The sequence below is a fragment of the Furipterus horrens genome, unplaced genomic scaffold, assembly GCF_987537825.1.
Source record: "Furipterus horrens unplaced genomic scaffold, mFurHor1.1.pri manual_scaffold_2, whole genome shotgun sequence".
In the NCBI taxonomy this organism is placed as follows: Eukaryota; Metazoa; Chordata; class Mammalia; order Chiroptera; family Furipteridae; genus Furipterus; species Furipterus horrens.
The window spans coordinates 116636186-116659583 of record NW_028327172.1 but is presented as its reverse complement, the minus strand read 5'-3'; the positions used below and the strand labels follow the sequence as shown (position 1 = coordinate 116659583).

Below are 23398 nucleotides of genomic sequence, written 5' to 3'. Positions count from 1 at the left end.
AATTTCATTCAATCTTCACAGCAAGTTATGGACTTTTAAGATATCAATCATTATATCATCAGCTCAACTTTATAACATGATGAAACTGAAGTTCATTGAGCTTACATCACTTGCATGAGAACACACAGTTGGTGACGAGCATAGACTGGAGTTGAAATGGGAATTCATGTGTACTCATTTACTACATAATGTTCTCAGCCTTGGTGTGGTCACCACCATGGAAACTCTCTATGGCATGTGAAATGTTGTACTTTACCTAGTGTGGACAAGAGAGCATATGTATAAATCAAAATTCAAAGAAATAAATTCTTTAGGAGGAAACTTCAGTAAGGGAGATGTGAGTTTTTGCTTCAACATTTCTCACCAGAGCTCAGTTTCTTGATTTGTAAAGAAGAAATTAAATGGTCTCTGAGATTCCTGCCCATTCTAACATCTGTAAATCTAGTTAGGCACACAGGCCCAATTGAGGGGAAGAAATATTAAAATGCTTTGTAACGAAATGCATGTCCTGTTTCCCATAGGTGTACAATATTCATTTTAAATACTTTTTTACTGATATCATTTAATCTTTGTGTTTCATTTTTCTTTTCATCTATCAAACTTTAAATTTCATTTTACCTTCTTACAGTCACATAGGTCGTTTTATATCTTTTCTGGAGAGACATGAATGAGATGGGCCAAAAAATTTGGGGGATGTTTTCTAGTCAGTCTTTTTATGTTTTAAGATTTCCTCTAGTATATGCGTAATTTCTCAAATGGCAATAGATACAAAGATAGATGCTCAAATTGATTTGTATTCTTTAGAACAGTGGTTTTATATTACAAATCAAAAATATCATTATAGATTTTAGAGACAGAGGGATAGGACTGAAATATGAATTGCAGCCCAGCCATATCCTATAAATATCCTATTATACACTGTGGTAGAGATTCTTCCCATCCAAACCCATTTAAGGCCATGCTGCACTGTGGCAATACTCTATATAGTACAGTGTCACCATGAGAGCAGCTTCAGGAGGGAGCAAGGTGAATGGAGTGTGTGTACCCTTTAGATGGACTAGTCCAGATTCCAGCCTCAGCTCTGATGCTTACTAGCTGTGCAACCTTGGGCAAATACAATAACTTAAAATCTCTGAATTTTGATTTCCTCATTTGAAAATGGGACTACTTCACACATTATTGTGGGTGGTTCAGAAGACTGAATAATTTGATATTTGTCACAACATCCAATAGAATGCCTAGAACTTAGTAAACACTCCACAAAGGTTGGTTTCATTCTCTTCCTTGCTTGCTTTTTCCTTTTTCAAACACAATTCATTACAAACTAAGAAAATATATTTTCTTGGCAAACATAAACTAAAAGTAGTGTGAGTCCTGGTTGTGAGTTGGCAAAATTCCAAGTTGTCACCAATTATTTTTAGAAATGTCACACAATTCTCCAATTAAAGATAATTTTAACTTAATTATTTTAAAATGGTACCTGAGTAAAATGACTGGTGTCACAAAATAAAATAATAACAACGGTAGTAGTTATTAAGAGATTGGGAATCCCCACATCAAAACAAAAAGAGAAGTGGAAATTTGACATTTAAGAAAGGACCTGATAGAATCTTCAAAACCAAGAACCAATTACTATTAAGGGTAAGCACAAACAAAACACTTGACTAATATGATAGTTTTTCATGCTGTTAGATGATTAAAGTCAAAGCATAGTAATTCCTATAATGAATCATATATAACAGTTTTTATATACCTAAGTATCGCAATAGAAACAAAAGGTAATGGGAAAGGTAATTTTTGTTATAATAACATTTAGAATTTAACATAAAGAGAGAAGTATTGTCTATATTTTCAAGAATATATGGGAAATAGCCAATTATAAGAGCATATAGTAAGTTAGTAAGAGACCAAACATGTATAAAAAAGTATCAAATTTTCAAGCCTAATTGAGTTGAATTTTGAAGCCATGTACAATATGAAGAGTTGTTTTATATAACATCTTAATATAACAAATTAAAGGCAATGCAATGCAGGCATTGGTAATTGGTAATACCAAACATGAAGTGTGTAGATAACTATTAGCATTCATTCTTTTATGTGTTGGGACATACTAAGGAACAAAACTGACAAAAATCCCTCTTCTCACAGAGTTTACATACTAAAGATTTTTTAAGTGAATTATAAATATGTTAAAAGATAGGATCATGGAAGAAAATAAAGCAAGAGGGTACATGACTGGGTTTTGAGAATTGGAAATAATTTGAGTGTTTATGAGTATTAAAAGGAGAAGTTAGAGTGAACAGAAATGTTAATGGAAATTAGAGAAATTTAAATGCAGATTATAGCAAGGGAAAGGGAAAATTATGATAAGAGAATATTAAAGTTGTCAGGAGGGTTGGATTTTGCTTAGGAAATCTTCATTCTTCAGAGTAGGAAACAGAAATTCTTAGAGTTTAAAGAATGGGGAATAGAAATAGAATGAAAAGAAAGATATCTTAAAATAGTATTCATTTAGATTAATATTTTCATCTACCTTGAGCACAAATATTTTCTTATGACCCAGAACCAAGTGTTCTGGGTTTCACTCCACTGCAGACATTAAATGTAAGTGCAAGGCGAAAGTGTAAGGTTGTTGGCTATTTGAAGATCTTCTCCATTGCCCTCAGATATGAGTCCATCCCTTCCAGTGGACAAGTGGGAGAAAGTCTCTCTTAAATAAACTCACTCTCCAGGCCCTGCAGAGTGAGGCTGGCCTGTATGGGGTCTGGGCTGAGAAGAGAGGCCTGAAATACCCAAGTGTAATCCTTCCCTTTCTGAGGATCTGGAAGTGAGAAGCCTGGCAGGGCCTCCTCCACTGTGCAGGCAAATGCTTCCTTCCCCTGGTGATCTTTTGTAGAACAAAAACTTGAAGAGGAATTTGCACTTTTTCTAATGGTGCACAAGAAATCATCAGCCTGAAGGTCTCCTGATCACAAGGAGCCAAAATCAGAAGCCAATTTTTTATTCTTTAAAAACAAAAAACAAACAAACAAAAAAAAAAACCACACTGTACAACCACCTTCAGTGCTCACAGCCCACAGGTAAGGAGGCTGGGCAATGGTTCGAGGCTGCAGTTTACTCTGGCACGGGTACACTATGAGAGGCCCACAGAGAAGGGCCTGCCATAAATCCACTACCATGCTCCACAAGCCAATTCTTCTTTTTTAAATCCTCACCTGAGTGTGTGTGTGTGTGTGTGTGTGTGTGTGTGTGTGTGTGTGTGTGTGTTTGATTTTAGAGGGAGAGAGGGGTGGGGGAGAGAGAGAGAGAAAGCTAGAGAAACATTAATGTGAGAGAGAAATATCAATTAGTGCCTCCCATATATGCCCCAACTGGGAATCTTATCTGCAACCTAGGTATGTGCCCTGACTGGAGATAGAACCTGCAACCTTTTGGTGTATGGGATGATGCTCTGACTAACTGAGCCACTCGACCAGGGCAGAAGCCAACTCTTAAATGAATAAGAAGGCACCTATTTTTAGGAGGTGACATCCCAGTTTCCATTCACCATTCTTCATAGGTCACAGTGCTGACTCTGTGGCTTCTGAGGACTTTCTAGGCCTGAGTCATAATGACTTCAGTACCTTATCTAGTTTCCTGAAGCCTATTACTCCTAGAGGGGCAAAATTTGAACACATTTGTCATGGGTTTTGCCCCTTGTTCCCAGCTTCAGTGGCTTTGCCTTCATCTGGATGAGACAGATAAGAGAGATATTTCATAGAGTTAGTAGAATTTAACTCAAGGACTAGAAGCCAGTAAGTCAAGTGCATATCCATCAGCACCAGGGTCCTGTAGCAGGGGTTCAAATAGCAGCAAATTCCCTATTGGGATAATGACTTGAACAGAGGAGATGGTAATGATAATGATAAAGCAAGTTTTAGCTTTGGAGAATACTGTAGGAATCAGAATTACAAATCCTTACAATCCCTGGTGCATTAACCATAAATCTTCTTTAGCTAGATTAATGTATTTACTGGGAAGTTTAACATTGTCCCAAATTCAATGTCAGGGAGCCTTTACTTTGGATCATTTTTAGGTGATCCTCGCAACTGGTGATTGGATCAGTACCAAAAAGTTTCAACTAAAAATTTCTGCATTCACAAGAATAGCAGGCCGGAAGATAACAATTATAATGACTTTGAATGCTTCAAAGAGTTCCTGTTCATAGTCATTCATCCATTCATTCATTCACCCAAAGTGCCATGTGCTGTATCAGGACCTGGGAAACACAGAGGACAAAAATAGAGGTAGACAGAACAAGCCTTTGGCTTCAAAACTCTCCTCTCCATTGCCAGAGACCAAGATTTGAACAAAATAGAGTGTAGGTTTGGACACAAGTAGGAAATAAGTCTGAAGTGAAGGGATTTGAGGAATTGAAATGCTTGCCAAAGCCACAGTAGCAATGGAAATAAATACATCCCTACCTGCCATTTGCTTATGAGATGCAATAATTTTGAGGGCTGATGGGGAGAATTTCCATCAGAAAAAAAATTACAGCTTCAATTTTGTAGTTTGGAATGTTCTGTGATAGGCCTTGTGTGGTCAGTCTAAAGTGAGGCAAATATTTTGTGGTTTTCATCTATACTCCACACTATATGATTTATATTAGGGTCTATCCAGACCACAGAATAGCAGAAAAGAAAAAGCCATAGTGGCATTTCTGCCCACTACTCTGCAGTTAACGGAAACCCCCATGGCCATGTTTACCAAGAAAACAGTATGTATGAATTCATGGTAACCATCTGGGTTATTAAGTCTTGGGTTCCTCTGTGCCACAGGTTCTTGGAATTGCCCAACTTTTGATTAATTGAGAATTATCATTTAGGACATATAAAATTGTGACTTTATATCACAAATATAGGGATGATCTTTTACTTTATTTAAATAGTATGGACAAAAAAACTTGATGATTCAAATACCAAGACAGTGTGTTTGTTTTTTTTTAACTTGAATATTTTGGTTTGACTCTAACAACTTATAGGTAAATTTTAAAAATTTTAGCCATATGTAAGTCCAATTTAAAAACTTATGAGAACCTAAGACAAAAGAAACAGAATTTTATGATGAAATGAAAGAATCGCTCAGGAGAGCAATTGCTAGTCAATATGTTCAATATTCAATGATCTTTGTGGAAATTTAAATATAAATTATTTTTAAGAACAGAATTATCTGTTGGGTCTCCCCAACATGCAAATTAGCATACCTACAAATTATGAAGAATCAAAAAGTTGTTCTTATCCTTGTTCTTTCTTTGTTTATTATATGTGCTATTATAAAGTGAATAGGTCATTTTAAAGAAATTGTTTGTGTGCTTTAATCAAATCTTTTAAATAACATTCTGACAAAAAGTTTCTACTTTGTGCAAAGCACATTGTTTTCTCCTAAAAATAATACTGAAATACATATGAAAATAAATATATATATATAATTTATTAATATAGCATATGCCACATTATTGGAAAAAACTTTCTAAATATATCCAATTGCATGTCATACACACCAAATTCAACAGAAATGACAAGTATTTAAATGAAATTCACCTGTTCCTCCTCCATCCTGAAACAACATCTTCTACGTCAAGTGTCTATATGTTCAGAGCTTACCTGTCTCGCTTCCAATCAAAGGCTGATTTGCAAAATGCTTGACAAAATCCTTCAAAGATGAGAATTCATTAAAGCCAAATTTAAATGAATATCCGGTATACTCAACATGAAAGTGTTTGACAGAGTCTTTGGCTCTGAAAGGGAAAAAGAAATGTTTAATGTTATTAACAAATAAATATCATTTTTGAAGGAAAATAGTAACCTTAGGTATTTGTATCACCATTAACCCCCCCTAAAAACTGAGAATTATGACACAACCATTGAAACCACTGGCATTTTTAAAGTACAGGTTTTTGTGGGGTTTTTTTTTTTTTGGCAGAGTGTGCTCTTATTTATTTTTCACTCTAATGGAAGATGAGACAATTGTCCCTGTGCATTCTGTGACTTGTTGAAAGAGTCTTGAACATTAACCTTCCCAAAGACCCTAAGTTTAATAAGGGCAGGGAAGAAAGATGATGGAAATAGCAGCGCACATCTTCCCCACCTTCTCCTCTGTTCTCAGCCCTCCTTCCTTACTTGTTTGGCAGTCGGTCTGAATTCTGCTTCTGTCACTTAATTAGTTATGTGAATCCAGCCCTTTTCCTCCCATGCCAGTTCCATTGCCTACTAAATAAAATATAAAATTCCCTACATTGTCATTTTCCACTTCAGTTTTGGAATGAGGCAGAGCATTAAATAAATTATAAATTATATATAGTATATACAAGTTCTGTCCGGAAAAAGTCCAGCCATTGTTAATATAAAAAGAACGGGTTATACAAAATTGATGTAACCTGGCAGCCAAGGAGAGTGGGCTGGAATGCTCATGCATGAACAATGATGACTTCATTGCACTAGTCAGTGCGGATGGAAGATGGCATTGAGTGAGCATGTGTACGGTTACATTCAAAATGACTGAACAAGTATAGCAATGAATCTGCATCAGATTTTGGTTGAAACGTGAATATTCCTCCGCAGAAACTATTCAGATGATTCAGAAAGCTGCAGCTATGGGCAACTGGTGATTGGGTACCTTCATCATGACAATAGCACACATTCATGCATCATGTCTCATGCAGAGTTTTTTGGAGAAACATCATATCATCCAGGTGACTCAGCCGCAGTATAGCCCAGATCTGGCGCCCTATGACTTCTGGCTTTTCCCAAAACTAAAATCACATTTGAAAGGGAAGAGATTTCAGACCATCAATGAGATGCAGGAAAATATGACTGGACAGCTGAGGGCAACTGGGAGAACTGTGTGAGGTCCCAAGGTGCCTACTTTGAATGGGACTGAGGCATCATTGTCGTATGTACAGTCTTTCTTGTATCTTGTATCTTCTTCAATAAATGTCTCTATTTTTCATAGTACAGGGTTGGATACATTCTGGATACACCTGGTATATTTTATTTGAATCTCACTATTCCTCTCCTCTCTGTACAGGGCGGGACCTAGCTTTCACATGCATCAGAAATCAGAATCAACACTGACAGGGTAACTCAGTTGGTTAGAGCATTGTCCTGATATGCTAAAGTTTCAGGTTTGATTCCTGATCAGGGCACATACAAGAATCATCTAATGAATGCATAAGTAAGTGGAACAACAAATCAATCTCTTTCTCAAAAAAAAAAAAAAAAAATCAGAATTACTCGGAGGCCTTGTTAAAACCCCAATTTCTAGGCCCTATCTCCTGAATTCCTGATTCAGTATGTCCAGGATGGGGCCTGAGAATCTACATTCCTACCACATTCTCAGGTGATCCTACAGGTCTGGGGACCACATCTTGAGAATTGCTGCTCTAGTCCAGCCAGACCTACAAGTGTCCTAGGAGTTTTCACTCTGTCCCTTAGCTCATACAGTTCACTTTACCTGCAACTTCTTCCCCTTTGTTTCTGGCCAAGTGTCTATTCAAATACCACCTACTCTGACAAATATTGCAAGATTTGTCCAGCTTGAGTTACTTGCTTTTTCTCTTCTCAACAATCTAAGCACTTTTCTTTCTTTCATGTCATCTACTGCACTCTACTTTGTAGTGAGGTATTTAGAAATGTCTTATTATTATACTTATGTGAGGCTACACTTCCTAAGGGCAAGCTCTTTGAATCTTCTATAACACTTGTCAAAATGGTTGGCACACAGTGGATGCTCAAATATTTATGTATTATCTTGAGCTTGTCTATGGTTCTTGTCACATCTGCAGGTGTGTGTGTGTGTATGTGTGTGCATGTGTGTGCTTAAAGCATTTATAAGTGCTTATAATGGAAATTAATTGTTTATAATTAAAATTTTATATAGATGTAATATATATGCCATCTATTTATAAAGAGCAAATGATCCATTTGCTCAGATGAGACATATATATGGAAAAAGTTAACATTCTTTGATCCTATAATTCCAAAGGCTTGTTTGAGATTTTGGGGGAGATACATACACTAAAGGATCTGTAGTATAACCACCTGATGAATTTTTAACATTTGTTGTTGATCAGAAAATGCACAGTTCTTGCTTCCACCTAAATGGAATTCAATTTTTGATTAATAATTTCCCAAAAAATGTTATTAAGAAAAAGTATAAAGAAAATACAACAGAGTAACATAAAAATGTGAAAGCCTTTTTGGGGGACCCCCTTATTTACCCCACCATTTTCTCACTTATTTTTCCCACTTCCCATTAAAGTAGCCTGTAGACTTCCAGTGATCCAGGGATAGGAAGGTGTAGCAGGAAGCATTCCAACATGGCCCCAAGGTTCCCAGCTCCTGGATACATACACTTTTCTCCAATTAGTTAATACAACACCAATGTAAATGCTTCAGGGAAGGCATTTTGCTGGTTACTAAGGCCTTAAATATGCTGACCTTAAAATAAAGATATTGTCTGGGTGGGTCTGAACTAATCACGTGAGAGTTTTGGTAAACACAGTTTCCTCTGGCTGGTCACAGAAGAAGAAATTAGAAGGACATGCTCTAACGGCCTAGGAAATCACAAATATCCACTGCCTATGAGTGGCCTCTAGGAGCTGAGAGTGGTCCCTGGTTCATAGCTGTATGGAAAATGGGGAGCTCAGTCCTACAGCAGCAAAGAAATGAATGAAGAGGAAAGGAGAGAGTGAAAGAAGAGGATACAGAGTCCCAGATAAGCCATAGCCTTCGCCAACACCTTTATTTCACCCTGGTAGTAGGCTGAGCAGAGAATCCAACCACATCATGCCTAGACTTCTGATTCACAGAAACTATGAGAGAATAAATTTATGTTATATTAAAGCAGTAATTTTTAATGTTACTTTTTATGTAGTATAGAGAAAATATGGAAGACCTAAAGTCTAAAAAGAAGATAAGAAGATATGTTAACTCTTGGCTTTTGAGCTCATTGAAACTTGCCATCAATTATTTAGGGAAATGTCTTTATAGCCAATTTTTTTTCCCTATCAGAGGGAGAGGGAGAAGCAATATATATATTGCCATGCTGGATAGAAAGAAGGATTCAGAGAGAAAGGAGTGTGGATGTTGCTACTGAGGTAGTGACAAGGCAGCCTGGACCACATGGAGCAGGAAAGAAAAGAAAACCTTCCCATGATGGATCAGTGACCAACATGAGGGACTCAACAGGAAGCAAGCCTGTTACTTTCTGTCAAGGGTATATAGAGGCGCCATCAAAACAGTAATAAAATAGTAACAGTTTGAGGTTAATGGATAGGTGGTGGAAGGCAGTTTGATGAAGTCCTCACAAGCCCAGTCTAAGCAAGGGGCAACTGCCCACAGACCCACAAAGACTTGTTACATGCCAACAGAAGGCACTGTGACAGATGTTAACTGAGAACCATCAACTCCCCCTGCTTGTCTCATGGCCAGGTCAACTCTTCTGATGGGGAGGCCATCCAGAAGGAAGGGGTGAGGAGGGAGACCCTGGTAGGACTGGGCAGTCACCGCTTTTGATACCTGGTAGGGAGTAGATTAACTTTGTTAACCTTCAGAGAAAATGAAACTTTGAGAAAGAAGGTCAGTCCATTCACAGGGAAGAAAAAGTAAAAGTTGCATTTATGCCTCCTTGAGTTTGTGATAATGAATTTCAAATCATTCTGAGTTTCCAGAACATGCAAGTTCAATGGGCCTGCATTCGGGGATCTGGGTTCTGATGCTGTTTGCATCGCTGGTTTATTGGATACAAGACAGTGTACTACTTCAGGTTTCAGTTTCTTCATCAGTCAAGCCAGAGGTTTGGTTTAAACAATTCACAAAGTCTCCTTCAGCTCTAACATTTTCTTTACCAGACAATGGAAGGAGCATGAATGTGTTTTACAGTCTCACTTCACGGAGTTTGCAATTCTTAGACCAGGGGTCTACCAGGAATCAAGAGGGTTTTGTTACCTGGCTATATGAGTGTGATGATAAAGTCAATGGCCATATAAGTTAAGAAATGGGACCATGTTGAATTCATAGAGTTACTAAGCATCCTACCTCACGGAGAGAGAGTACAGCCCGGTCTTTTCATTGCTGTCTCTCAGCAGGTAGCTACCGTCACATCCGTTTGAGAGGAGGAGAGCCTCCGCAGCATGGCGCGTAAGGTTGCTGTGATACCACCTAGGAAGGAGAAAAAAGTGCTTTCACTCAGGGCAAACCGCAGGGTGGCTCTTATTTCCCTGGCTTTTCATCTCAAAGATCACCTCAGCAATATTCCTCACATAAGTAGCCCAGAGACCAAGCTCACAGCCCAAACGACAGGGCAAGGAAATTGCTGGGCGTGGCTAAAGGGAAGAGCCAAGAGAGTTGGCTACGAATGAAGTGTTATGGGTTGAATTGTGTTCTGAAAATTCATATGTTGAAGACCTAACCCCCAGAACCTCAAAAATGTGACCTTATTTGGAGAAAGGGTCTTTAGGAAGTTATGAGGTCATTAGCATGGGCCCTAATTAATATAACTGGTACCCTCTTGTAAAAAGGGGACATTTGGAAACAGACTTGCAAATAGAGAGAGTGCCATGTAAATGTAAAGACAACCATCTGCATAAAGGAGGGAGAGCTGGAACAGACCAGCCCTCACAACCTGCAGAAGGAACGAAACCCATTGACACCTTAATTTCGGCTCTGTCCTCCAGAACTGCGAGACAGGAAATTTCTTCTGTTTAAGCCACCTATTTTGTGGCATTTTGTCATGGTAACCCTAGCAGACAACCATACAAAATTACTTGGTAAACAGCACATTTTTTAAAAGTCCAAGTCAAAAATAACTGTAAGAATAGGCTTTAGCCAATGTTCTCTCATTTGTCTTCTCTCTCATAGTCTCCCTTCCAAGTGTGCTACCACGTTTTGCAGTGTGGAACCCACTGAGCTGTTACATTATAGGGTCCACTGTCATGAGTGAAATAAAGTTGAGTACAAGGAATTCAGATGTTTTATATGAGATGCCAGTCACATTAAATATTATTTTAAACTGACAAACATCTGAAGAGCTGAGGAAGTTCCAAGGAGAGTCAAACTGATCTATGGGTTTTTTAAAAAGAAAAAACATTCCAAATATTCTTCAAAAGCAGACGGAGTGAAAATAAAGAAAACCTTTTTCTCATCCGAACCCTCAGTTCCCCTGTTCCTTTCCCCCAAGGACACCTGTGCTAACCATTTCCCTGTGTTTCCCCCTAAGAGACATCCTATACACCCAGAGCAGTGATTTTCAAACAGTGTGCTGCAAGAGGTACACTGGGGCACCGCAAAAAATTTTAGAACATGCAATCCCTGACTATTTAGTCAGGGGCACTGACCTTTTCTTTGTTTAGATTATCAAATAAAAAAAATGACAACAGCTAACACAACAAACAACAATAGCCATCTGGTATACATGTCCTGACTTAAACCATAAATATACAGGAGTTATATCTCATTGGTCACGTTGCATAATAAGGTTGCTTCTGATTGGTTAATTCTTGGTACCAGAAATCTTTGTACCAAGCATTTCTTTTCCAGGAACTTAGGATGAGCATGTATTCCAGGGAAGCGACTATACATCCAAATAACATTACATATCTTTTGTAGAAATACATTCACCTGTGTCCATGAAGAACTACAGATTAAAAATATAATAGAGTGAAGTTGGTAGTTTCCCTACAATCCATCTTCTGTATCTTGTATTTTTCAACTTTATGTCTTTCTTTATTAAGCTTCAAATCTGTGCAAAGTATTGTGCAGGGCACTGTATTGGGCAGGTCAAAAGGACAAAAATGGAAAAGACTTAGGCTGGGCTTCAAGAAACCATTAATTTAGTCAGAAGGATGAGACAAATACTTTGCAAACTGTATACTAGTGAGTGAAGCACCTAACAGAGGTTTCAGGAATAAAAATCAAGACCATTCCCTAAATGAGCCAACATCAAAGTAGGCCTTCAAGGACATGTAAGTTATTTTCTAAAGTATGTATAACTTGTTTCTTATTATAAAGTATATGTAGGAAAAATTAAAATATGTACACACACAGAAGAGAAAGTGAAAATTTTTCATACCAGAGGAATTTTGTGTTTTAAATAAATAAAGTCTCAGTACTAATCAGAGAAATGCACATTAAAGCAATGTGCCACTTTCTTTACGCATTAGGCTGGCTAAACTTGAAGAGTTAGACAGTATTAAGTATTAGAGAATTTGGGGACGATGGATATTATTATCTATGGTCAGGAAGGGTATAAGTTGGAGGGGAATTCAGCACATCTAGTGTAACGGGACATACACAGTGACCGGCAACTCCACTTCTTGCGTTTACCTAGCAGAACACTCACACGTGAGCAGAGGAAAGATGAACACAGGTATTTGTTGCAGACGAACAAAAACTGGGTAAGTGAAATTTGAAAATAAAAGTTAATTTTTTTCCTTAAACCAGCCTCCAAAGACAACCCTGTTAACAATTTGTTTTATTTTTAAATTATTCAGCTACTGTTTATTAAACGTTGGAATTGGCCCAGCACTTGGATGGAGGGGGTGTGGGAGTAGAAGGGAAGAACCAGAGCCAAAGCCTAGAAGCAAGAGAATGCCAGGTGTCCATAAGATCAGAGCACTGCATGGTGATGTGAGTGATTCAGGGATCGTGTCAAAGGGCAGCCGTCACGAGTGGCAAGATAAAGCTGGGAGGAGACTGAGGCTGCGTTGTACTTGGCACTGGATACTTAAAGGTCCTTAGCTGCTGTTACACAGGCTTGATTGATACAGCTTTTATGACTTAAAATGCACATCCAACAGCTCATTACATAGAGTCCTAATTGCATGGAATTAAATTTCCGGTAATTAGAGCTGCGTTTAAAAGTTTCATTTATTATTTCGTTATTCTGATTTTTAGAGGGAAGAATCAGATTTGAAGGAACTTAGGCTTATAAAATTTGGATGTCTCATTAAGATAGTTAATATAAAATTACAAAAATAAGAAAATAATTATTTAGACTGGGAAATCACAAAACTTCAAATTTAAAAAGCTAATGAATATCACAAACATTACAAATCTGAGAAAAATAACTAACTTTTATTTATTGTTCAACTTACCCCTAAACGTTTCCCCTCTGTATTTTTGGCTGTATTATCTTTGATTATTTCTTTGTATAACAACAATTTTATAATTTTCTAGAGAAAGGCTAGAACAGTAATTCAGTTTCCTACCTATAATAATTTTTAAAATTGTTGATAGTGTAGAAAAGTTATTTTCAGCTTTATTGGTAATAAATCTTTTAAGATTGTTGGCAAATTTGGGGACCTCCATTAAATTTCTCTCAAATATAAGCTATAAGATTCCAGGACATTTGCCAATATTAAATACTCTTTGAGGTGACAACATTTATTAACTACAATGCAAAGGTCTGTACCAAGGAGGGGCCCTGATGCCGAAACTTCATTGTCTTCACAGTAAACTCATCTCTGGTGATTGTAAAAGTCATATAAGATTTTAATATTTTTAAAAATTAAACAATTAAAATGCTCAACCTAATAAATAAAAATCATGTATAATCTCCCATTGCAACCATCATCTTGGTTTAAATTCTTTTAAATTTTGTGTAGTGTGTGAATAAAATCTAAACCCTAATATGACCCTCATTCAACCTTTGCCTACATATTACTAACGAAGGGGAACTCACTATTTCACAAGTAAGCTCATTCTATACTTCACTACTTACATGATTATATCCAGCAATTGCTATTTCCTGCTTTCAATAGATGGTCCAAGAGCTACTTTTTGGTATTAAACAAAAAAACAAAAAAACAAAAAAAAAAAAAAAAGAAAGAAAACGAAAGACAACTTAAACAAATAGTTTAAAGCATTTAGAATGTATTCTCTTCCCTTTCCATTATCTTCAACTTCTCCTTCTATGACTGTCTTTCTGCCTCTTTAGCACCCAGGGGCCTTATCATCCAGAAACCTTACCTCTTTTGACTATTTTCCAAATTCTTATAATCAACCTAACACTAAGGTCTGACATGAAAAACAAAGCCTCACAAAATCTGCCTTATTCTAGTTGCATTACTACGGAAACCCAAGGTTACATTAGTTTCTTGACAATTGCATCATGCTGCTGATTCACACTAAACCAATTGCTGATTATATCTCCCAAGTAGGCTATTTTCCTCTTCTTCTAAGTCAGTCCTCACCCAGCTGTTTTTGAAGGGTGATGTCCTTAGAATTAAGTGCAAGAAGAAACCTTTTTACTACTGGGAAATGTTAAGTGAAAAGGAATGCTAATAAGCAACCAGCTTAGATCCTGAACATCCATGCAGTGGCAGTGAGAATATTGGGGAGAAGAGACAATGCCTTTGTCTCCAGTCATTTCCTCAGCTAGTCTTTCCATGCCAATGACCTCTACTTATTAGCGATGTGATCCCTCTCAAACAGCAACCTCGGTTTTCTCTCATCTATCAAGGTGACCAACAATAGTGCCTACTAAGAAAACCCTCTGATTTTCATATGTTGGAACAGTCTTCTTTTATAGACTTTTTATATGATTCTTTACCTTTGCAGAAGATAATAGTATACAAGATTTGCTAATTACAGCACATATTGTGAATATGCCAGACATTGTGCTAGGTGCTGAGAATAGTTTGGAATAAGGTTCGTTTTCCTAAAACTTAAAAAAAAAATTTGTTCCATTTTTCTTAAAGAAATTTTTTAAAAAGCAAGGAACTATTTGTAACAAGACACAAAAAGCAATGTTATATCCTACTTTTCCCCCATGGCCCACACACCGCCATTATTGGGTCTCAAGGCTAATAGAGGCAACACGGCAGAGACTCGTCAAGCTTTAAAAGAATATCTATACCGGGTTTTTCAGATTATCAAAACCAGCAGTTGACCTCAAAGGAAAGAGTGGTATTATCCCTTCCATGATACAGTAACAAATTAGGAAACACCCACCCACTAAAGAATTTTCATAGTTGCCTCTCTGCAAGGTCCAGGAAATAAGCTCAACCACAGAGAAAAAAGATAAGCTAGATCCAGAAAACTGGTTCCCATATTCAGCCTCTTTTCTCTTTCCAGTGCTCCTTCATGCTAGAACCTTCTGGGAAATGGCCCCAGCATTTTGGAACCTTCATAAGTCCTTATCCCATTGGGTTTTGCTGTCTTAATTTGCTGATAGAAGTTTATATCTCATTTTTCACTAACTTTGAAAGCAGAGACTTTTAAACTTCTCAAATTGGCCTATGGTATAAAACACATTTTGTATTCCTCTCCTTCGCCATATATAGATAAACACACACAGACATACATTACAAATATACACAAAAAGCAAAAAAAAAAAAAAAAAAGTTATAGGAGGCAACACTATTCTATATGTTGTTTACTATTTTTTCTCTTCTATTTCTTTTTAACAAATATTGTGACTCACTAAACTGACTTTAAGAACACTAATGGGTTGTACCTGGTGTTTGAAAACAATGCAGAACCCTGTTACTACTTAGTGCCTTGAGATTGTTATAAACTCACATTATCAGTCCCCCTATACCTGCTAGGTTATAATTTCTATTTAGCAACAGCTCATGTGATTGATATGCAGTTTATACTTTGAAAACCACAGAGGTGAAGAACTCTGGGTCCTAAAAAACTTTAACTCATCCTATAACTTTGCTGGAACCAGCTTCTCTGTGGCTTTCCATGTTGTCATTCTAAATTTGCATGTGCTAATAGCAGAGCTAAATCATGAGGCCAGTTGCCCCAGGCTTTAAAAAGCATACATGAATCATGACAGAGGTAGAGTGTGAATATCTGGTCAAACAATGAATGAAAGGCGGGGTCCCAAGTTGTTTTGGTGAGAGTGGAGGCTCAGCTAAAGGGAAATAGGACTGAAAGGAAGAAGAGAATACTGTGAGAGTTGGAGACCAGGATAAACCTGTTCTTGAAGGAGTCTGAGGAATGAGGCAAGAAGTTCTGAATGGTGGAAACACAGAGACGGAGAGAAAAGACAGGGACTCAGAGCTTCAGAGACAAAGAGTGACACCAAGAGTCAGAGACACACAAGTTAAGAGCTATAGACAGAGACAGAACGACAAAGACCAAAACTCGGAGACAGAGAAAGCCACACCAGCTCACATAAATAGTCAGTAGTCTTAGGGATAAGACCTGGGTTCCGGGAATTCTGGTATAATTTTAGCAAGCCTCAGTAAATCTGCTGCCCCCTCAGTAACTGTTAATGCCAGTGACTGCCTGTGTCCTTCAACGATATCTTAGTCTGCTGGCAAGAATTTAGTAACTTTTCTGTTTTAGTAACTTCTCTGTTCTGAGCCAAAGCCATCTGCAGAAAGTCCCTTCAATTCCCTCCCCCTTATCTCCTTAAAAAACCCCTGCCTTACTTTTGTTTGGGGCTGATGCCATTTTTTATCTCAGCCCACCTGTTGCAGCTGGCCAAATAAACCTTTTAAACTCATGCCTGTTCTCCTGTCATTTCTCCTTTTACTCTCACTGGACCTAACAAGAAGCATACAGGAGAGTGATTTAGGAACACAAATACAACCCTTGACAGAGTGATCCAAAGACAGGGCAGGAGCCAAAAAGAAAGAAGAATATAGACACCTAAAGAGAGACCCAAAGAGCCTGTCTCGGAGGTGGATCAACGCACCCAGGATTGTCAGAGACTTGGAGAGACTGGAGGGAAGGTGCCAAATTGCATGTCCTTGCAGCAGAGGTCCTCTGTCCAGTCCCCAGATCAGCCAGCATGTTGCAGGAATGGCTGCGAGAATGTCACTGCTCACGCAGTGGCTGGGGCCAGGGAATGTTTGATTTGGACTGGGACCCAAAGCTCGAAGACTGACTAGAAAAAATATTTTGTGGATGAAAACTTCAGAAGGACTAGAATGGCTGCCCAGAAACCCAAAGCCACAGGTTCTCTCAGGGGGACCCATCTCTGAGTAGAATCAAGCCTGGCTCTGCGCTTACTCTGGGTAGTCTTGCAGCCTGTACCTTGAAGACAATTGCTTCAGCGTAATTATCTTCAGACTGCATTGTCATGGAACAGCAAATTGATGTCACTCTCTTCCTTTTTCTTTCTCTCAAATCAATAAATAAAACAATTTTTTTTAAGTGAAGGGTATGGTAAAGACACTAGAAACCAGAAGAAAGCCAGTTGGAAGGTTTCATATGGAATGTGGCTGAAAGAAGGAACTCAGAAAGGTAAAGACCAGAACCAGAGTGACTGAATGCTGATTAATTTCTGGGGCCCAGAGACTGGGAAAGTCTGAGTCCATGTGGACTCTTTCTATTTTCTGAATAGTCATGTGTTTTGCCACTTTTACCACTTTACTCATGTCATTTTCTCTTTAGCAAATAAATGTCTTCTTTTTTTTAATTCAACTGACAAACACCCTATCAGCTCCAAGGCCGTCTTCTCCACATCCAGTGCCCTCCTGCTCTCCTGCCACGTGAGGTGTGTTTTATGCAGACACTGCATCCTCTAACTGAACGTGCGTGTGCCTTCGCTGTCCTCTGTACTGTAAACTCCTCGAGGTGACAGCCATCTTTTCCTTAATTTCCACAACAGATGGATCTATGAATGAATGTAAAAGTGAATGGATAAAGCATGGTGACCCCACTCAGTGTGGAGAACCTGTGGGGACAGATTTCCACATGTAAGTAGAAGGAAGTCACCAACGCCCATAGAGGAACAGAAAACACAACTGAAGAGGAAATTCACTTGAGTCAAAGAGGGAGCAAACTGTACACTAGTTAACATATTCTCCTACTGCCACAGCAGGCTCACCTTCCGTTTTTAGACTCCAAGATTACAGAATTGTGCACAGAAGAGGAACAAATCTTGTTACTCTATTTGGTATCACAGGTTTGTATACAGGTTCCTTTAAAGCTTTTACTTTTCTATTCTTCTTAGCCTTGTCAACTTGTCTAGCCCCCTGAAATGAATTAATAACATTTTTATTAACTAGGATATTAACCTGGTTTTGTCATGTTCATGTATGTGTATTATGTGAATAATGTGAAACAATAATTAATGTTTTAGTAATAAAATGTATTGTTGTAGTTATCACAGAACTTTTATTATTTCTCTCAATTCACACTAGCACTTATATATAATGCTAATATAAGAAGAAAGAATTTTGATGGAAATTAGGAAGATGTATTGGTGGACAAGCATATGTGCTCTGGGGCAAAACTGGATTTGAAGGTTTCTGAGCATGTAAACTTGGACATGTGATCAAAGCTTCATCCTTCACTTCTGTCATTTGTAAATGGGAATGACATCAGTGATAGTATCTATGAACAGTGATGAGTGAATTTAAAAATCAATACAAAGGGCTTAAAATAGTGCCTGGCACATAGTGAGCATCCAGTAATTACTAACTGCCATGCTTAGAACATACACCTTCTTGGATCAGCAGAAAGTGTCAGCTTTGAGGAAATCTCCTGGGCATGTCACTCAGCTGCACCACTTATAAGGTCACTGACCTGGACAGTTCACTCAACTTATTTGAAGTCACCCTCTGAAATGAGTATTTTAAGTCACTCATCTATAAAATGAGTATTATTGAAATTGTTACTGTGCAAGCTAAATGACATAATGGATGTGACTGGCATGGTGCAGGCACAGAATAGGGGCTCAGAGAAGAGTAACGACCACAACAAGAGAGCATCCTGGTTTGCTGGAATACACATGGGCTGGGGACCAGATTCGCTGAACTTGGGCAGCCTAATTTTTCTGCTAATGAGTTTTTTTGCATGTGAAGTTGGAATACCAGCACATACTAAAGACCAGAGCTAGTGTGTGCAACATGTCTGCCTCGTAATAAGAACTCATTTGGGTTATTTTTTCCTTGGGTTAGAAATGATTACCTGAGGGCCAGTTCCTGCCAGAGCACAGTTCTTTTGTACAGACTGAAAGCCAAGAATGGTTTTATGTTTTCAAATGGTTGGGAGGGGAAAAAAAGAAGATTTTGTGACTCATTAAAATTATATAAAATTCACATTTCAGTATCTAAAAGTAACTTTTTGTGTGAACACCATCATGGCCATTGTTTCTGTTATCTCTGGCTGTTCTCCCACTACAATGTCAGAGGTGAGACATTTTAGCAGAGATTGTAAGGCCTACAAAGCCCAAAATATTTATTACCTGGCTCTTTATTTAAAAAGTTTGTTGATTCCTAATCTATTCTAACTTTCTTGTACATATGAAGGTTAAGGAGCAGATAAATAAGAGGTGTTTTGATATATTTTCATGAATTTCCAGAGCTTAAAGTCTAGTTTCTTAACACTGGTCAACAGCCAAACACTGACATTTTTTATAAAATTTAAGATTTGGGAAAGTATATGAAAACGGGGGTTGTTATTATATTTATCACATGAGGAAATATGTCTGACTAGCTAATCTGAATAACTCATTTAAATATATTCTAAAATATTCACATTTCTCAATATCTCTTTTGTGTCTATACTTACGTAGTTTGTAAAGGCTTACCCCTTTATAAACTATTTAACTACACTGTTCCTACGTTATCTCATAGGAAACTTGTTATAGTCAAAGAATTTCTGGAATTTTAAATTATTAACTAACTAGCACTTCTACACACCAGTTTGTTACTTAGGTGATGACTCTAATATTCACTACATGTTTCATTTCCCGATGACTTCATTTTGAAAGCAGCAGACTTCCTGACCATTCCCAGCTCACCTCTTGCTCCTCATGGGCCATTCTCTACCCTCCTGCCCCTTCTTCTGCCACTACCCACTTGTCCCCCAAACCCCTACTGCCAAGGTGCCAGTGAGGCTGAGTGACAAGTGCAGATTGTTTTATTTCCTCTTGCTTTTAGACACATTAGCACCTTTAAGATGAAAGAAAGTGAATGTTTTTCGACTGACACACTGTAAATGAGACAGAAATCCATCTGAATTAGTTGATTTAAATACTGTAGAAGGAATAAGCCTGGGCAGATGATGGATTTGCTGCAGTGCAGGGTTTAATTTACAGAGCTTCCATATTCCAGAGTCTGAAGAAACACCGGGACCAAAAAACAAAGACGTAATCTGTCTAATTTAATCATCACATTATGTATATGGATTAGAAATACAAATGTAAAAGTCTACTTACTTAAATAACCTATTAAAATAATTTTAAAACTAACTTTTTAATTTATCAAGTACTTTAAGTCATTTTTTGTTTTTATGGAGCTTTTAAAAGTCTAAATTAACCAAAAGTTTTGGTATAGGTCATACCTAACCAGTGACTTAATGGTTAGGAAAAAAACCCTTCATTTATACTCAGAATTCTGCCAGAGACAACAGGTTATTTTCAAGTTCTCTCAAATATTATTACCTATAAAAGGTACATCAGTGATATCCTGCATAGGCAAATACTGGCTCAAGTCAGTTAGTACATTTTCAGGAATTCTGCAAGTTGGTTGTTAAATCCTTCGTGGCTTGATATTTTCCGAGGTAGAAGCATTTATACTAGGGAAATAGTCAGACTCTGGAAATCAGGGCTACCCCTTGTCTATGTGGTTCATCAGTACACCATTAAGTATATTTAAGTAAGCATACCTCCGAGTTCTTAACAGGGGGGATGAAAATGTTCTAAAATTGAATTACGGTGATGGTTGTATCCCTCTTTAAAGTCACTAAAAATTATTGAGTTGTATACTCTTGAAATGAGTGAGTTTTAGGATCTTTAAAATGTATCTCAGTAAAATTATTCAACAAAATGCCCCCAAGTTAACAAACAAAATTTCAATAGGTATTAATGGCTCTAAGATTCAGGTACATACCCAATAAACGAAAGATAAGGCCACTGTTACTCAGCACTTCTGATGGATTTATATTGTATGCAGTGATCTTCAACCTTGGTCTCACTCTGGAATCATTTGGAAAGTTTAATAAGAAAACACTCCTCAGTCACTGATGTCATTTGTCTGGTTGGTGGCCTGGGGGGATTCCAGCCCACAGCCAAGGTTTAGAGCCACAACTATGGACCAATCTCTCCAGATTACTGTAGCTTGCCTTTTGTTACAGAAAGCATTCTCAAGTATTTAATAAATTGCCAAGCTTTTTGAAATAGAAAAGTCTGAACATAAATGCACATTTTTGGAGTGTTTCTGGGTTGTATTGAATGTGTATTCTTTGCACATGGAGGGGAGACACAGATTTGTTTCCTTGTGGGTTTCACCTGTAGTTGCTTCCTGCCATGGGTATTATGGTGGGGAGAAGGGACATTGGGTAGCTCACCTTGTAGTCTAAGCTGGTGCCAACAAACTCAAACAGAGTCTAAACTCCAGGATTATAGGATTAAAGGACCAGCATTGAATATCACCTTTGCATCTCCTCTCTTTGGGGGCTTCCTACTGATCATGGGCTGGGAATATAGATAAGGAAGCATGTACTAAAGAATTATAGTTTAATAATTTAATAAGGTTCTAGGTGAGAGCCCAAATGTCCAGCTTTAGTGTCTGGACTTGTGACACCCGTTTTGGATGCTCAGGGCCATTTTACCTTTTCTCTTTGGGGAAATCTAGAAGAATAGTGATATCCTGGAACTCTGAATAAAAGGAGTTTACTTGATAGAAAATTCTAGCTGTTGCATGTGACTTACCTGCTGAAAGTAGAGTTCGATTTTGAGACCTCAAATTTAAAACTTAAAGACAGGACCTGTTGAGAACTTTTACACTAATACAACACAGAAGTCACAATCTCTGCCACATTAGTGCAGAGAGGTTTCATCCCTGCTTAGTGTTTCTCTAGTTAAGAACAGGCTGTGGCACGTTAGAATCCCAGCTTTGCCATTTGATTGATGTGTCGCATAGGCAAGTTATTCAACCCTTTGGTGCTTATTTTCTCCCTTTGTAAGATGGAGATGATAACAGTTCCTACGTTATTGTGTTATGAGGATTTGAGCTGTTTATTGAGAGAGAAGGTGCAGGTCTCTCCTCTCATAAAGCACAGTTATCAAAATTAGTTTCCTTGGGCTGTTCCCGGTACTTTAGAATAAAGTTCAGTGTCTCCAGGAAACCCCCTATTCCTCTCATGTAGTATTTGTTTCTCTGATTAAATATCCCAGTGAATGGTCTCATCCGCCTTCTTAAAGATGGGGCTATGATGACTCCACCTACTCAATCTCATTACCTGCTTGAGGCAGAAATTGTATTTAAGAGGCTGGATGTTGCAGGAATGCAGACATGCCTATATGCAAGAGCTCACAAACACAGTGTTAGGAAAAAGAAAAATACAAGGACATTGCTGTAGACACTTCCTTCTCCTTTCTCTTTTGAAAAAGTCCTCCTGTACAGAAGGGCAGGCTTTCTGTTTATCTTACAGGCAACCGCTTAGAGCTCAAAAATTTTAACAGCACATCTATTCATAAACCAGATCAGTAAGAAGGAAAGCAAGCAACATCAACTCACACATTCCAGTTCTGTTCCTGCTCTCAAAGATTGTCTAACATTTGAATTTTATCCCATAATCTACCTGCTTTCACATCTGGGAAAATAGTATGTGCTTTTATAATGCAGTTGGCTCCAAGCAGGAAGACGCCGTAACAGACACAAATGAGTAAAGTGGAAAGGAGAGAAAATTGGGGCGGGGGGTGGGGTGGGGGCTGAATGCTAAAGATAATCATTAATCAAAGTGAGCATTAGGGAATGGGGAGTTAATGCTCACCCCAGAAGCGCTTTCAAAAGCGGATCTGCTCTCTTACCCCAAGTCCTGCAGCAGCTCAGCTTCTCCATCGGATCTGCTCCACAGGTCTGAAGGATCCTGGGTGCTCATCTTCCCTTCTAGAGACTCCGCTCTGCCCATTCGCGCCCCTCACGTCCGCGAAGCCCCTGCGGGTGCCGAGGGAAGAAGCAATGAGCTCTGCAGCTCCTGCCACTCTCCGCCTCTCCGCCTCTTCGAGAGAAGCCAGCCCTGAGTCTCCAACCAGCCGGGAAGTGAAACTTGGTTACTCCTCCCACCGACACTCGCCGCCCTGGCCGGAGGCACTGGCAGGAGTGTTCTGTCAGGAAGTATGCAAACTTAGCTCGCTACCTCTGAGGACACCCACACTGCATCTTGCAACCTGCAGTTTCTTTCAGAGGAAATAAAGATGACAGCGCTCCAGTTGGGTCTGAGCAATTAATTCAAACTCCTCGTGTGAGACCAGACCACAATTTCCCCTTGGTCTCCTCTGGTTTGCAGGAGAGGTGCGTGCACTCATTCACCACACCTTTCATCTCATATAGGAACACACAGGACACCAAGGAAGCTTCTATTTCAGGAACATCATCACAGTGGGAAAACAAATCAGAGTCAAATCACTAACTTCAATCCTGAAGTCTGGTTTTCAGCACTTTCTCAAT

The 23398-nt window shown here is 38.3% G+C and overlaps 1 protein-coding gene and 1 non-coding gene across 2 annotated transcripts in view; both read right to left on the bottom strand.

The window, feature by feature from the left end:
* DAPP1 (dual adaptor of phosphotyrosine and 3-phosphoinositides 1) overlaps positions 1-22996 on the bottom strand; it is a 53360-nt gene extending 30364 nt beyond the window's left edge. The window contains exons 1-3 of the mRNA XM_090266337.1: positions 22759-22996; positions 10077-10199; positions 5643-5776 (exon numbers count right to left, since the gene is read on the bottom strand). Of these exons, the coding sequence (XP_090122463.1) occupies positions 5643-5776; positions 10077-10199; positions 22759-22859 (358 nt within the window). The 5' untranslated portion in view covers positions 22860-22996. The remainder of the gene's footprint in view (positions 1-5642; positions 5777-10076; positions 10200-22758) is intronic.
* On the bottom strand, positions 3045-3181 carry LOC150019345 (small nucleolar RNA SNORA42/SNORA80 family). The gene has a single exon (XR_016509512.1). It is a non-coding gene; the product is annotated as a small nucleolar RNA SNORA42/SNORA80 family (small nucleolar RNA).
* Positions 22997-23398: the final 402 nt, after the last annotated feature.